General features: G+C 41.3%; 1 protein-coding gene across 1 annotated transcript in view; it reads left to right on the top strand.

Annotated features, from left to right (window-relative positions):
• MTMR7 (myotubularin related protein 7) overlaps positions 1–17,688 on the top strand; it is a 108,945-nt gene that overhangs the window by 39,302 nt on the left and 51,955 nt on the right. Inside the window, exons 3-4 of the mRNA XM_039256300.1 lie at positions 1,065–1,227; positions 8,966–9,123. Coding sequence (XP_039112231.1) covers positions 1,065–1,227; positions 8,966–9,123 — 321 coding nt within the window. The remainder of the gene's footprint in view (positions 1–1,064; positions 1,228–8,965; positions 9,124–17,688) is intronic.

Consider the following 17,688-nt stretch of genomic DNA (forward strand, 5'->3'; position numbering starts at 1 on the left):
AGATATAAGGCTTCATGTCACAGCTGTCAAGTAGACATTCGAGAATAATCAGTGCCAGATATAGCATTTGTGTAGTGCTTTATTTGCGATACAGTTTATTTGTAGGATCCAGTTATGCAGGCCGTTTAGTCATTTTATTATATCGCTTCATTTTCCTGATAATTCAAAAGAGAAGACAAGCTAGGGAAGAGTCCCATTGGCAGACGTTTCTGCTACTTAATAATGAGACCATTAGATACTTCTTATTTTATAGACTCACCCAACTATGACATGATGACTGTAACCAGAATCCCTGAATTGTAGACTTTCCCTCTTCTATATTGCATAGATGATACGTTCTAAGCAGAAAGTGGCAGGCATTACTTCACGGGGAAGGATGGTGGTGGATGGTAACTGCACGTGTGAGTGCAGTGTGATGTACAGAGTTGGTGAGTCACAGGGTGAACTAATGTCACCCTGTGTGTCAACTGTACTCAAAAAAAAAAATTATGAGTGCTGCTGTTGAGGGCTGAGCAGGGACCCTCTCCCCTCAAAACACCAGAGAGAGGTACTTCAGCATGATTTTCCTGAACATAAATCTCTTCTGCAGCCTCCTTGGCCACCGGCAGCTTAGAAAACAACAATCTCAAGTTGCTATTGAACTTGAGCATTCCATGTGGAATTTAGGAGCATGGTGGCACCTCCCAGTGGAGCCATCTCTTAACATTTGTTGATTGCAAGGTTTATTTTACTAACTTCTCATGACCTTATTTAATTTTAGCTATTAAGCTCATTCAACATTTGACTACCAAAATGTTCCCTTACCTGGACTTGTACAAAGTTATATGCTGAATACTTTGCTCCAAATAATCAGCCTGGATACCAGAAGGCTTGGTAATGAAAAAATGGTATGTTTAGACCGATCTTTCCCAGAACCTCTCAGCCCTTGTCATCTGAATGCAGGTGTTGAGCTGGATAAAGTTTGGGGAGTGTTTCTCGTCTGCGTGCCTCAGAGATCTGTGTTACTCCGTGTCTTGTTTGTCACTTCTTTGTGCTTAGCTTACCCACATGACTTTTGGTTGTAGATTCTTCACAGTCAGATTTCCACCATTGAAAAACAGGCCACAGCCGCTACTGGGTGCCCTCTACTGATTCGCTGCAAGAACTTTCAGCTGTTACAGCTCATCATTCCCCAGGAAAGAGACTGCCATGATGTGTACATCTCTCTGATACGCCTTGCTCGGCCAGGTAGGGCGGACCACCTCCGCATTTCTTATGTGCGTGCCTTCAAGTTCACAAATCATGTTCAAGAAATACATATAGTCTGAGAATTAGGGCGTTCTAGGAATTATATGTTATCCCGGTCCTCAGACGAGGCCAAGTATTCTGAATGATTCATTGCCTTTTAGGGATTCTCTCTGAGTTATTTACTGTTTTCAGTATTCACTTTCATTGTGTTCAGTATTCACTTTATCTTGGCAGAGGGGGTTAGAGCACATTTTCCCTTTGGAGCAAAACCATTGTAGAATGATGCTCTTCCCATACTATAATGGTCAAGCCACTTTGCTTGAAGCCTGAGATAAAACTGACAAATTGTTTTGTATGGAAGGCATTGATATCAAACAGTTCTAGTGCAGTTTCCCCTGTTGGGGCATTGAAGGTTTGGTTTCTTCTTCTTTTTTTTTAATTTAAGGTTATTTATTTATTTTGAGAGCGAGCGAGCAGGGCAGAGGTAGAGAAACAGAGAGAGAGAAATAGAGAATCCTAAGCAGGCTCCGCGCTGTCAACACAGAGCCTGATGCAGGGCTTCAACTCAAGAACCATGAGATCATGACAGGAGCCAAAACCAAGTGTTGGACACTCAACCAAGTGAGCCACCCAGACGCCCATCAAGGTTTGGTTTCTATTGCTTCTTGATGGTAACGTGTGCTTCCCAAGGTTGGTATAACTGGACCATCGTTAACATCGGTTATGTTCACCGTGTGGATATGTTGACTCTCTTAAACAAAACCTCCGTAAGGGTTGTCGGCAGAATGTTAACACAGGTGCTGACAATTACTCTCTTGTTCAGTTTCTCAGTTTGAGGTCTTCAGACTTAGAGCTTACTGTGCGCCTCTAGAGAAGTGTTTCTGGGCTCTCTGTGTGGCTGTATGGGTTGTGCTGTCCTTTGTCTAAAAGAAATCGACATCTGACTTTCTGGGGGGAATTCAGGAAAAATGAATCTTTTATATAAGAGTAACATCCATGGTAGTGTTACACCAAAGTCACTGAGGAGGGACATCGGATCCTTCTTTATAGTTACTTTGCTAAATGCTTTTTGATTCAGGGCAAGAGGTTTGATCGCAGATGCTGCAAGAGGTCTGGCTGGGTCCTCCATTTCTTATAATGTGATGTATCGTCTGTAGATAATGAAGGACTGAAGCTGTTTAATGAACGGGATGCCAGGGAGCTGTCAGAATCTGCTAATTTTGACTTGACTTTGCTCCCCTTTCAGGGCAGCAGGCTCAGGCTCTTTCATCTCCGTGTGTTGCAGAGAACTGCAGAGTGAGCCAGAAAAGCAGTTGAACTTTTTAGAGGGGACACTATAATTGGAACAGAAGTTCTGGGAAGATGTATGTGAGGTTGCGTGCAGCAGGAATTGTGAGGAGAATTGTGTGCCAGCAATTTCTGTGTCACTGATTAATGGGAGTACTGGATAATAAATGTGCTCTGACCGGATTAATGGGATTTAGGAATAGCCCCGAGAACTGGGAAAGAGCTGAGTGGCTGGAAGGGCAGATGACACTGGCTGTGAGGGCTCTGGCCGGTGATGACAGGGAGCACCCAGGACTCATTGCAAGGGCCCCCAGGGAGGAAAACCTCTGTGTTCCTCATTTTTTAAAACACACACTTTTTCTTACAGGGGGCATTTGGGAGTTAGGTGTTAGACACAGCCAGAGAGCAAGAAAGGAAATGAGAGTAGTTAATTGAATTTAACCCATTACCTTAGAAGATTTTTAGAAAGCCACCAGCATTTTGAAACGCTGGAATTAGAGATGCCAGTTTACATAAAACATAGTACTTGAATAAGTGTGGGAAGATGAAATAGAACCCACACAGTTGCACAGTTTAATGTTAGAGGCAGTGCTAAAATTAGGACACATTACAGCCTATAACCTTGGAAGCAGGCTTTCGAATCTGGGTGGAGGTAGGGAAGGGAGGAGGGGGTCCCAGCTAGGAATAGGGGTAGCTTATTAGAGCCATCTGAGGATCTTTTACAAATTACACCTTCCCCCTCCTCTAAGTATATCAGAATGTGTGTGGGGGGGTGGGGGGTGTAGTGTACTTTGAAGGCTAGTAGCACGATATAGCTCCCTGTGGTTGTTCTGGTTAGTCACCAAACAAATCGCCAGTTTTCAGCTACCCTTATGGACACACAGCTAAACTACAGGTCCTATAGAGGACAACTTTTTTTTTTTTTTTCCCCCCCACAAAAGAAGAAATGTTTGAGAGACCATTTAAGTCAAGTCCTATGAAGGAGATATTTTCAGAGCTCTCGAGATCCTCTCCTCACTGAATTTGGATTTCTGGGATAAGGGTACATCAAACTACTAAAAAATCTAGTGAGCTTTTACTGGTTTGTCTTTTGTGTGAATTCACATTGGTAAGAATCAAAAATTAATGTAGCCAAATTCAGTAAGCTCCTTAAATCCAAATAAAGAACAATTTAGGTTAAAGTAAAGGTTTGGCCCCAATGAAAAATAGATCCAGTGTACCAATAAGGATATACATTTTTCAGATGAAAAGACCTGTTTCTCAGAGAACTTCCATTTTTCCCATGTGCCTTCTTCTCTCCTTGCGCTGATTTGTTTTCTACTGTTTATTTTTGTATCAATTAGTGTTGGTCCTTTAACATTTGAACCATCTTATTTGTTTATTTTCCTATTTTTTTTCGAGACTACAGTGTTTTTTTCCAAGTTCATCTTAGTCCTCAAATCTTCACATTTATTACGATTTTACAAAATCTCATGATTGACATCATTTCATTTGCTCAGTTTATTTTTATTATTTAAAAAAATTTTAATACTTATTATTTATTTTTTTGAGAGAGAGCACAAGCAGGGAAGGGGCAGAGAGAGAGAGGGAGACACAGAAGCCGTAGCAGGCTCCAAGTTCTGAGGTGTCAGCACAGAGCCTGAGGGGAGGCTTGAACTCATGAACCATCAGATCATGACCTGGAGTGGAAGTCGGAGGCTTAACCCACTGAACTACCCAGGTGCCCTCTCACTTGTTTAATTTAACTTTTTACGTCCTTGTCTAAGTCACTGCTGCTTATACAGTGTCTGCAGTGGTAATTTCCTTTTTATTGATGACCATCATCTCTGAGTCCAGTTCTTTTCGACCAAGAATTATCCTCCATAGCACTGGTGTTTAATTCAAACACTTGTTGGTTGAAAATAGACAACAAATGTCTCCTTATTTTTCTCCCCCTTCTTCTTCTCCCTCTTCCTCCTCCTCCTCCTTCCCCCTCCTCCTCCTCCCTCTTCCTCTTCCTCTTCTTCTCCCTCTTCTCTCTCTTCTTCTTCTTCTTCTTCTTCCTCCTCCTCCTCCTCCTCCTCCTCCTTCCTTGTGCTGCTTCTGCTGCTTCTTCCTTTTCCTCCCCTCCTCCTCTTCTTCCTCTTCTTCTCCTTATTTTTAGAGAGAGTGAGCTGGGGAAGGGCAGAGAGAGGGAGAGAGAGAATCCCAAGCCTGGCACAGAGCCTGAAGCAGAACTCAAACCTACAAATGGTGAGATCATAACCTGAGCTGAAATCAAGAGTCTGACGGACTGAGCCACCCAGGCGCCTCTTCCTTATTTTTCTTCTAAAGCTGCCAAATCCAGTAATAGCTGTGTTCTTTCCTGACCCTCTTTAAATGGCTTTTCGACTCCATTTAGGTCGCTTGAATGAAGCAGAAGGTTGGGAACAGGCTAGCTTTCAACTGTTACTTTTGGTTCTCATGAACCCCACATATGTGTGTCTTTCTGATGTCTCTGTTTCCCTTCCCAGACCCACCACCACATTCTGCTAATGCCCGTTTGTGTTTTATTTTTCCTTTCAGTTTTAAAAAATGTGCAAAAGGGAAGCAGTCAGTGACATAATTGTATTATTGAGGTTTTACATTGGTGTTGTAAGTTTTCTTTTTCTTTTTAAAGTGTTTTTCATTATATTATTAGTTTACCTTTTGTTTCCCCCAATTAGTCTATCATGATTCTTCCTTCATTTTTTTTCCCGGAAATATTCTATTTTCATAACCATTTAGCACGATACCTGGAAAACAGACCAGGTCATTTTTCTTCCTTCTCTCGTTGCTTTGTCTTACCCACAGCTGCCTTATCTGCTCGAGTGAACACCCTTCCCATTTTTATGGAAGAGAAGGAGCAGAGGTAGGGTGCAGAGACCGGGCCGTTTGTGGGCTTGGTGGTTCCAACTTGAAAGTTGCCCCTCGATGACATAAATCTTGCCCAGGGAGTAGGAAGAAGGCTTACCTAAGAGCGAAGGCGTCGATGGGGCAATAGGTACGGGCCCGAGAGCAGAGACGAGTTGTTCTCGGGTGAGGGGTGTGTGACGAACCATAGTCCTCCAGTAACACAGGGTCAGTTATAGCGTGCATCTCGCATGCTGCCTGCTGAGTCCTGAAACACCGATTCGGCTTTTCTAGAAACATTACTGAGATGCTACCCATTCTTTTTTTTAAGTTTATTTATTTTGAGGGGGGCGGGAGAGAGACTGACTGCAGGGGCAGAGAGAGGGAGGAAGAGAGAATTCCAAGCAGGCTCCCCACTGTCAGCACAGAGCCCAATGTGAGGCTTGAACTCATGAACTGTGAGATCATGACCTGAGCCAAAACTAAGAGTTGGATGCTTAGCTGACTGAGCCTCCCAGGCACCCCCATGCTACCCATTCTTAATGCAGTTTTTAGAAATTGTCCTTTTTCTTTCTGATAGATAGAAAAACCTTCAAGTCTGCCTTTGCCTAGCAGTGGTAAGATTTCAGTAGGTCAGTAAAGTAAATACTAGAATGATTTCTACATCACTTTTCCTGAAATGTTTTTCTTTTTGTGAGAAGCTTGCCTATGTTAATAAGACTGAGTTTTGGGTGACAAAAATGAGGATTTCTTTTCCCTCATGAAGAATTTTACCTAAATTGGGCTAGAGGTGTGACTGATCACCCTTTTGCTTAAAAAAGAACACAGAGAAAACATTTCACAGTTTTAGTGGCAATGCATTCTGATGCCTCCCAGTTCGGAATTCACGAATAACCTTGTTCATGTCTGCGTAAGTTCTTCTTGCTTTGTGTACAGTGTCTCTGCCTCTTCCCAGTGACAGCAGGCGTGAGCCCATCCACTGAAAACTACGTGTCCTCCAGTGGTTTTCTTCTGCCTTTGCCCCTGTCTGTAACTACTTAACAAAGGGCACTTAGCTTCCAGTGTTCACCCTGCCTTCATAAGCTCTTCTTTCACTGAGAGAACCGAGGCTTTCTCAAGAGATTCCGTTGCCCTCTTAAACAAATTGCATTTGCGGTTAACATTATGATATCAGAGGCCTGAGTCATGAAAATGGTACTGAGAGATGGAAAAGATGTGTCAGTGTCGAGCCAGTGGTTCCCAGAAATGGATCTCAGTTTTATGTGCTGTCTGCTCAATAAGCTAAGGTTATAAGAACCAGTTCCTACTGAGAGCATCTCCTCTGTGTGTACACATGCTCTTGTAGGTGTGTATTTTCTAATTGATTGATATCATCCATATTCTAAAGTTTGAAGTTTAGAATAAACGATATCAAGAGAAACTGAACTTATCTTACGGATAAGTAAGTAAGCTGAAGTTTATCTTACGGATACCCTATAGTTGTTTGTTTGTTTGTTTGTTTCTACAAGAAAGAAGACATGTGTAATGAAAATATGACCCTTATCTCTCTTCTTCCATGTAAATGAGTCATTTCAATAGTAATCACAAGCCTGAAACTGAGTTTAGATCTTAGGTTGCCTATGTGTTACTGTGGCCTTTTGCTGGTGGTGAGGTCCTTTGTTGGGTCTCCAGACACATTTTTTGTTGTTGTTGTTGTTTAATGTTTATTTTTAAGAGAGAAGGAGAGAGAGAGAGAGAGAGAGAGAGAGAGAGAGAGAGAGACAGAATCTGAAGCAGGCCCAAGACTCTGAGCTGTCAGCACAGAGCCTGATGCGGGACTCGAACTCCCAAACCGTGAGATCATGACCTGAGCCGAAGCCAGACCCTTAACTGACTGAGCCACCCAGGCGTCCCCAGACCCATGTTTAAGAGCAATTAAATTATCCACATCTGAATGTTGTCAACAGATTAAGGAATAGATGAGGGGACCTCAGAAAACCGTGAGGGGAAAAGGAAGGTAGAGGATGGCACACGGAAAGAAAAGACACGAAGGTGGTCCGTCTGGGGAGAAGGGAGAAGGATCTGCCTTAAACGGGCAGTGCGTGTGATTCAGAGAATGCACTCTACAGCCAGGTTGCCGAATTTCAGCCCAGAGGTTCCTTCACCTCTTTTTGCCTCCAATTTCTCATCCGGAAACTGAGGCCCATTGTAGGTTAATACATTTGTTAGCAACAGAATCTGGAATGAAATAAGGGTTTAGTGAGTATCAGCCATAATTTCTCTTTACTGTTGATGCTGGGATCTGCACTATCCAGTATGGTAGCCAGCAGCTGCATGTGGCCAGTGAGCACTTGAAATGGAGCTAGCAGGGAATCTCAAAGGCATTGCGAAGCAAGATATATACAACACTAATATGTTTTATATTATGCACATGTTGACATGATAATATTTGGATATATTGGGTTACTAATGAAACATATTAGTAAAATTAATTTCATTGTTTCTTTTTAGTTTTTTTAATGTGGTTACAAAGGCATTTTAAGTGACATATGTGGCTTGGTGACATATGTGGCACTTCTGTTGAGGAGCACTGGCCTAAATGCTTCCTTCACCAGGGTGGGATCAGAGCCAGACAATCAGATTTTAGCTTTGAATGGGGAAAGCTGTGGAGCTTGGCCTCACAAGCAGAAAGGGTGTTACGTAAAGTCAAAAGACATCCTTGCAGAATTGAAAGGAGAGTTTCGTCATGCATCCTTGAATCTGCCCCTCATGACCAGGGGGCCTGTCACTATGAATTGATTTTCTTATGAATCCTATGAATTTTGTATGAGTAGTGTAATTATGACATTGATGTGTTTGCTAAAGTTCAGATATTTTCAGGGCAAACACTTAAATGCATTACATAGCCTTTCTTTAAAAATTTTTTAACGTTTGTTTATTTTTGAGAGAGAGAGAGACAGAGCACGAGTGGGGGAGGGGTAGAGAGAGAAGAAGACACAGAATCTGAATCAGACTCCAGGCTCTGAGCTGTCAGCACAGAACCCGATGTGGGGCTCAAACCCACAAACTGCAAGATCACGACCTGAACCGAAGTCGGACGCTTAACCAACTGAGCCACCCAGGTGCCCTTACAGTCCACAGCCTTTCGTTGCTATTTTTTTATTGTTTTAATAATGTGAACATCAAAATATGGCAGTGGTCTGGACCTCTGTCTACTTTAGAGAAACTGGCCCAAATCCAAGCTCAATATACATGAACAGACTGAGTTCCTGATGTCTAATGATCTCTGCCTTCTTAATTAATTTTTAACCTCCATTTCTTATGTGATCTGGGGAATATGTTTGCCTTCCAGAGAAACTTTAAAAAAGAAAAAACAAAAACACAAAATGGGGAAGGCCTGGTTTCTGAAAGGAAAGAAGCTCTTCAAAGTTGAGTTCATTTGTCCCAAGGTCTTCATGGTTTTGCCAGGAGGAGGTGTCTGTACCTGCCCAGAGAGTGTCCCAAGGGGTCCGGAGCCAGCCTGGCCTCTGGCTGTCCTCTAGTCCAGACAGAGCGCGTTTGGGGAGATTCGGTTCTAGTTTTGACTTAGCTTGATTTGGCTTTATTCTCCCTTTTCTTGCAGTGAAATACGAGGAGTTATACTGCTTTTCATTCAACCCCAAGCTGGACAAAGAAGAAAGAGAACAGGGCTGGATGCTGATTGATCTCAGTGAAGAATACAAGCGAATGGGCCTCCCTGATAATTACTGGCAGCTCAGCGATGTGAATAGAGACTACCGAGTGAGTGCAGGCATCTAATGAAATCCAGATACTTAATCCAAGTGAACTCATGATTCGCATAGCTTAGCATGGCTGACTTAATCTGCTTTAATTTTTATAAGTCTTTGTAGATACAGATCTGTAGATGTGCAGTCTCCCTTGGTTATTACCGGCTACATTTCCTACCTGCACCGAGAATCAGAAAGTTTGGCAGAGGGAACCTTAGAGATCCCCTCACACACACACACATACACACTCTCCCTCTCGTGTTTGAGGAGATGGAAGCCCACAGAAGCCCAATGGGCCTCATGGCCAGGCAGTGGGTGGGAGAGCTAGCCAGGGCCAAGTTCTCCCATCAGCTCTTTTTATAGTGCAGTGAGTGATTAGTGGGGAAGTCACAGAGACTCTGATGGCCGTCTGGCACCAGCTCCTCCCTGTCCTCCCTGAACTCCTGATTGGTACACAAGGTCACCAGGAGGCTTCCCCAGAGAAATGTGGCGAGATGTGTCTGCGTTTACAGAAAGGCGTATGGAGAGGAAGGGAGGCCAGAGGGGCAGAACCAGTCCCATATCGTCCCTAATGATGGGCTTACAGATCCATGTTGGTTTCCCTATGAGGTTTTTAAATATTTTAAGTAATAAAAGGAGGGTAAGAATGTTGCCGAGAACTTAGAAAAGAGAGAAAAAAGAACAAATACCCACCATCTCATTGCCCTCCCATTCTTTTGTCAGGTTTTAAAATTTTCCTTCAGATTTTCTTCTCATCTGCATAATTTAATAACTCTTTTCTTATGCAAATAATGCATTTAATTATTTAAAATTGGAAAATACACAGGAAAATGGACTGTTTGAATGTTTTTTTTTTTTATGTTTTATTTATTTCTGAGAGAGAGAGAGGGAGAGAGACAGCGTGAGCAGGGGAGGGTCAGAGGGAGAGGGAGAAGTAGACACAGAATCTGAAGCAGACTCCAGGCTCTGAGCTGGCTGTCAGCACAGAGCCTGATGCGGGGCTCGAACCCACTAACCATGAGATCATGACCTGAGCTGAAGTCAGAGGCTTAATGGACTGAGCTACCCAGGCGCCGCTGAATGTTTGTAATACAAATGGAATCATATGGACACATGCCTGTGTTCTGCTTTTCTTCACACGTCATATTGTCTTTTCTTGTTGATAAATCTATTTTATATCATTTAAAAACATCATATAACAATTATGTAGTCTGGCTGGATCATATTCTGTCTACCTAATCTCCAATTTTTAGACATTCAGATTTTTATTATTTTTCACTATTTTAAATAATGTAGTGAGAACATCCTGGTAATTCTGTCGTTGCCCGTGTTAAAATTATTTTTAAAGACAGATTCCTAAAGGTCAAATTTCTATGTCAAAAAGTTGACACAAATTTTTGTACATCTTGTCCAAAAAGCTGCAGATTTATGTAAATTCTCAGCAGCTGTGGATGAGAATGCTTGCTTTCTTGTGCCCTCAATGGGAAAGAGTTTGGTTCTTAAACAATTTTCTTGACAGTTTGATAGTGGGAGAAGCGATTTCTCATTTTAATTTAGCGGACATCCTTTGATTTCTTGATTTATATATGCTTATGGGCCATTTAGATCTTATCTCCTGCTTATCAGTTACATTTTTAAAAAATTTTTATTATTGAAGCATAGTTGGCATACATTGTTATACTAGTTTTAGGTGCATCACATAGTGGTTGGGCTATTCTGTACATTAGGTGATGTCCCCGCAGTAAGTACCGTCACCACACATTACTACAGTATTATTTACTGTATTCCCTGTGCTGTACTTTTCATCCCTGTGATTCATTTATTTTATAGCTGGAAACTTGTACTTCTTAATCCCTTTCACCTATTTCTCTCATCCTTCCCCCTCTCGCCTGTGGCAACCACCAGCTTGCTCTCTATCGATGAGTCCATTTCTGGTTTTTGTTGGTTTCTCTGTCTGTGTGTGTTCACTTATAGTTTGTTTTTTATGCTCCACATATAAGTGAAATAATGTGGCATTTGTCCTTCTCTATATGTCTTGTGTTTTATTTAGCAAAATGCCCTCTGGGTCCTTTCATGTCACAAACGGCAAGATCTCCTTCATTTTTATGGCTGAATAATATTTGCGTGTGTGTGTGCGCACACGTGCGTACACACACCACATCTATTCATTTATCTATCAGTGGACACAAATTGCTTCCATATCTTGGCCATTGTAAGTAATGCTGTAATGAACAGAAGGATGTATATGTCTTTTTGAATTAGTGATTTTCTCTTTGGGTAAGTACTCAGTAGTAGTACTTCAGTAGTAGAATTGCTGGATCATATGGTAGTCCTATTTGTAATATTTTAGGGAACTTTCATACTGTTTTCCACAGTGGCTGTACTAGTTTACATTTTCACCAACAGTGCATGAGAGTTCCCTTTTCTCTACATCCTTGCCAACGCTTGTTATTTCTTGTCTTCTTGATACAAACCATACTGACTGGTGTGAGGTGATACCGTTGTGGTTTTGACCTATATTTTCTTTTTTAAAATTATTTGTGTGTGAGAGAGAGACAGACAGCGTGAGCAGGGGAGGGTCAGAGAGAGAGGGAGATATAGAATCTGAAATAGGCTCCAGGCTCTGAGCTAGCTGTCAGCACAGAGCCCGACACAGGTCTCGAACCCACGAACTGTGAGATCATGACCTGAGCTGAAGTCAGACACTTAACCGACTGAGCCACCCCGGCGCCCCTGAGCTATATTTTCTTGATGGTTAGTGATGTTGAACATCTTTTCATGTGTCTGCTGGCCATTTGTGTGTCTTACTTGGAAAAAATAGCTGTTCAGGTCCTCTGCCCATTTTTTACTGGCATTATTTTGATTTTTTGGTGTTGTGTACATTTTTCATATATTTGAGATATTAACCTCTTAGCATGTATGTTGTTTGCAAATATCTTCTCCCATTGTTTGTTTTATTGGTGCTTTCCTTTCCTGTGCAGAAGCTTCTTATTTTGGTATAGTTCCAATAGTTTATTATATAAATAGAGTAATAATTAGCTATATATATGTTTGATTGCTAGCAATAGTAATAAAAACAGTATGATCCTACTACAAAAATAGACACGTAGATGAATGCTCCTAATGCTGCCTCCAGATCACCCTTTGCTCCAGTGCCACTCACTGCAGTCTAGTGTTACCCTTTCTTTGTATGTTTATAATGTGTCTACATTTGTAAGTAGTAATATGTGGTATTTTCTGTGTTTTTTATGCTTTCTACACATGGTATTGTGCTGAATGTCAGTTACTGAAACTTGATATTTCACTCATCATTGTACTTGTGAGATTCATTCCATTTAATAAACACATCTCTAATAGTTACCACATGCCGGGTGCTGTGCTACAAAACTTGACGGCTGTTAGCAGTCCCGTGTGGTAGGTGTTGTATTATCCCTGCTTTGCAGGTGGAGAAACTCAGGCATAGACCAATTAAGTAACTGTCCAAGACACAGAGGAGTTCAGAGACTGTTGATACCTTTGGCTTCCATTCATTCATTTTTCACTATTGTCTTATATTACATTTTACAAATATACCATAGTTCTAAAACAGATCATTTTCTCTTCTCTCTCTCTTTTTGTTTTACTGTCACAAAGCTGTTAACTGGCTAATCATGACTCATGGTTGATTGAGGGTTTCCACCTAGGAGTAGAGTTTCTGAGCTAGAGGGTATGTGGATTTTAACCGTACTAGAGAATTGCCAAATTCTTTTCCAAAGTGTGTGCATGGACTTACCAGACCCAATAGAAAGATGTACGAGTTCTCCCTACTCCACAGGCTTACCAGCAGTTAGCACTGACTTTATCTGGTAATACAGCTACTCATTGACCCAGCAGTCTTACTTTTGGGAATTTATTCTAAAGAGTTAATAGCATACACACATGATATACTCAGGGATTTATTGAGGCGTTGTTTATAAGAGCATATATTAGAAGAAAACTCAAATTTCTTGGGGCACCTGTGTGGCTCAGTTGGTTAAAGCGTCCGACTTCGGCTCAGGTCATGATCTCACGGTTCGTGGGTTCGAGCCCCACATCGGGCTCTGTGCTGACAGCTAGCTCAGAGCCTGGAGACTGTTTCAGATTCTGTGTCTCCCTCTCTGTCTGACCCTCCCCTGCTCACGCTGTCTCTCTCTCTCAGAAATAAATAAAACATTAAAAAATTAAAAAAAAATAATATCCTTAAAAAAAGCATTAAATATAGCATGACATCTTTTATCTGAGAAAGGGGGAGAAAAATAAGAATATATATTTGTATGTATGCAGTTGGCCGAAGCGATAACCTGGAGAGCAGGTGGAAATGGGGTGGACAGAGCACAAGAATGTGCCCCTTTCTGTATTGTTTCATGTTTATAACTGAATTTATTAACTAATCAGAAAGTTACTTTTAAAAAATGTCGATGTTATCGGTGTGAATTGATATCAGTGTGGCTTTATTTTTTATTAAAAAATTTTTTTAATGTTTATTTACTTCTGAGAGAGGGAGTGAGCAAGTGGGACGGGGTAGAGGGAGGGGACCCAGAATCTGAAGCAGGCTGCAAGCTCTGAGCTGTCAGCACACAGCCCGATGTGGGATCGAACTCACAGACTGTGAGATCGCGTCCTGAGCCCACGTCAGACCCTTTCCTGACTGAGCCTCCAGGTGCTTGATATCAGTGTGGTTTCATGTGCGCCCTCCACCTCACTGGCAAGTTGGAGCTTGTATTTATTGGCAGTTTCACGCTGACTCTATGACTTGCCTGTTTGTTAGTTTTGATCCTTTTTTCCCAGAAGATTATTTGTCTTTTTCTTACTGAAAAGACGTATGTTAACATATATAGCTGTTACAATGATCTCCTCTCAGGAGATATTTACATACTATCCCTGGGGAACCTTCGGGTTCTCAGAAATTTTGAGTTGTCAGTGTTTCCTATTTTGTTTCATGTTCTAGCATATTTTTTTTAAAAAATCCCAGCCTACTTGCTAAACTCTATCCCAATTTGACACCGTACAATTTCCATAATTACATTTGTATTAATTATAGCTATTACGGTTTTGTAATTAAATCTGATATTGTACAGGTCACTTCCTTCCACATCATTCTTCTAATGTTTTGAATTTCTAGATTATTTGGGATAGAATGGACACATGGTAGTGAACTTTCTTCATAATTTCATTGAAATCTAACAGCCATAATCTTGCACCGTGAGTACACATTTGGGGCTTCTAATGAAGGATGTGGCAAAGGGTTTTTAGCCTTGAAGTGAAAGGGAGGAAAATCCAAGCTGAGTAAAGAAAATTGGGTACCTTTTAAAATTTTTAAAAAATATGACACACCCTTGAGTGAGGAAGAAAATGACTCTAGGCTGCATCTTGTGGAATAATATTTTCTTGGAAACACAAGTTCTTCCTATTTTTGAAGAGATTTCCTTCTAGAACTAGCACCACAAACATGACTCATATTTAGTCACTTACGTCCTACATATGGAGACTGCAAAACATGAGTTAGTCAGCATTTCTTTTCAAAAGTAACATGCAGCAAACCCAAACTAACAACCACCAGACTACGTGGAAACAGAAAAGGTGAAAACCTAGGGGATTTTCTGATATTACTAATATGGGAGTTGCGAGAACTATGATGTGTCCTTCTCAATTACCAACTTAGAAATATAATAAAAGTTGATTCTCTCAAAAACTTTCTGACTGACAGTCCATTGAGAAAGTTGTAGCATCCTGGATTACTTTGCATTTCACCTCATGGTTGAGAAAATGTGTATTTCCTCCCTTCTTTTACAAGAGTTATGTCTTTCTTCTTAGAAAGAAACAGGTTCAGAACTTAGGCTGCCCTTTTCTGTTTGTGTGATGTTTTGAGGCTAATCATCACCACCACCATTACCACCACCACCATGTCTGTGATAGTCTAATTCTCAAAGTAAAGATTTCTCTTTGTACCTAACTCCTGAAATTGTCTTTCCTAAATAAAATAATTATCATTCATTACTAGGCTAAAATTTTAACCTGTTTCTCTTGGAATATAACTTAAAGTATAATCGAAACCAATAATTTAAAATCTTGTTGGTTTCCGTTTTCTACAGCTATATTTTATGTGTTACATATTGTTTTATTTTATTTATATATAAACTATTTTAGGCAGATCACACCCTCCTTTCCCTCTAATATTATATCATAAATTCTTAAAAATAAATTTTAGATCCTAAATGGTTAAGAAGAAAGTTGTCTAAGTAGGTAGACACAAGACTCTGGCAACTAACTCTGCCAAGTGCTCATTTGAGTGGTTCTCTATAGATACAGAAGTCTGATCAACATGTCTCGGGGGGCTCCTGGGTGGCTCAGTAGGTTAAGTGTCTGATTTCGGCTCAGGTCATGATCTTGCGGTTCATGGGTTCGAGCCCCGCGTCGGGCTTTGTGCTGACAGCTAGCTCAGAGTCTGGAGCCTGTTTCAGATTCTGTAACTCCCTCTCTCTCTGACCCTCCCCTGCTCATGCTGTCTCTTTCTATCTCTCTCAGAAATAAATAAAACATTAAAAAAATTTTTTAAAAAGATGTCTTGGAATGCATCGCAGGTGGTTACTATCCTTGCAGTGGTAAATGAATTTACTGCCAGATTATAACTGGGTCGAAAGAGATCAACTCTCCTGGGAATGTGAAGTCCTTGGAGCCAGTAGCTCTTTTGTTATTCATTACTGCCCCCAACACCTAACATAATGCCTGGCACATAGTAAGTATTCAGAGGACCACAATATTGTACTAAAATCATCAACAATATCAGACTGTAATCATCAAACTCACTGCGAGACTAGCACTTAATGATCTCAACCACTGAAAAGAAATAATAATTACATAACGTGATGGAGGTGCTGATTAGCACTACAATGGCAGTCATATTACAGTATATACATGTATCAAATTAACATGTGTACACCTTAAATTAAACAATGGTATATGTCAAATATATATATATTTAAACTGGTTGACTGAGTGAAACAATTATCCAAAGAGATTTTCTGGGCAAGGCCAAACCAAGATAGGCAGGCATTCTTGTCAGGCTAATTTATTTAGTGGAGGACAAAGAAAATAATTTCCTTATTAATAAAAAAAAGTATGCAGAAATGATTATAACTTATTTTACTTTCATTGGCGTAGACAGCCAATGTAAAGAAAGAAAATTCAGAAGAAAAGCTTTTGTACTTTTCTGAACTCCCATTCTCTCTGAATTTTCCTTTATGATTTTCCAAGCCAGGCAAAATTTGAGGAAGTGCATGGATTAGTTTCAGAATTTGGTAGCCTCATTTGCACCATGCCGTGCATTGTTCATTGTCAGAATTTTTACTATAACTGCGTGAGCTTATTGCAAAAATGACAGTGGTCAGTGCTACCTAGGACTGTTCTTTAAATTTCTACATGAAAGTGCTGTCTGCTTTCCTGAATGCAGGGTGAATTCACTAATTTTTGCAGCTTGGTTAAGAAGTTGTACCTTGAAACCTGAGCTAACAGGCACTACGACTCTGACTTTTTCCCAAAGGTGTTTTTGCTTCTCTTAGAGCTTCCTCTGCAAGAGCTTATCAGGATGCCCATATTTCATTTCTTAACCTTAAACCTTTTCCCCTCCACTGTGTGCCCCGGGGGAAGCAGCAGCCTCTGTAAATGGCATTGGTGCGTCCCTAGAGGGGAGACCATGACCGCTGGTGCAACCCTGACCACTGCTGACTGGGTTGAGGTGTTTGCGCATGCTAACCAGAAAGGTCTGCATTTTCCTTCACTGTGGAGAGGGAGAGCCCTGGTCCTCTTAAAGAGTAGGAAAGTCCTGCCTGCTCTTCTGGTGAAGAAAGAAGACCCAGAGTGGATAGCAAATGGCCAGGTCCCTAAGTAGGTTGGGTCCAGGAGTATTAAGGAGAGTAGGCTCTGGGTGTTTACCTCTCTCTTGGTCCCACACCAGGCATGGTGCAGTTAAAGGCTCCAGTGTGACGCCAGCTGGGGGAGCCCATAAGAGGACCTGACAGTAGCTCCACACTTCCTAAGTCACCCCTTTGTTACTCAGAAAGGCTGTGTGTAATAGGCATGTTGAGAAATCTCACCTATTCCTTCCTTGTTTAATCATAAATGACTTTGCGATTCCTTAGTGTTGTTATAGTCAAGAAAGTAGGTGGTGATTCCTGCCTTACTGAAAACCTCCCAATTTCCTTTGAAACACTGTTATTTTAAGGAACTGTTGTAAGTCTGGTACAATGACTGCCTGTCTCTTGAACCTCAGACTAGTGGGCATGACCTGTATGGTGATGTTCTAGCCGATTGACTGAAGAGAGGTGAAGCTGCCAGATTTGCATGGGCAGGAAGGTAGTGTCTTGTGGTAGTAATTCCAGTAAGAACCCTCTGGGTCCAGCTAGGTTGGGCCATCTGTTCTTGGGGCAAGATTTTCTTCCAGAGTATCAGTGTTCCTGGTGCAGGATTTCCTCCAGAGGGTCAGTGCGGGAGCTTGAAGCCTCTGATCTCTTTGGTGATCTTACCTAAAATGCCTTTGGCTCAATGCTGGAATTATACTTAA

This window comes from Hyaena hyaena, unplaced genomic scaffold (genome assembly GCF_003009895.1).
Source record: "Hyaena hyaena isolate Hyena2069 unplaced genomic scaffold, ASM300989v1 scaffold_562, whole genome shotgun sequence".
NCBI lineage: Eukaryota > Metazoa > Chordata > Mammalia > Carnivora > Hyaenidae > Hyaena > Hyaena hyaena.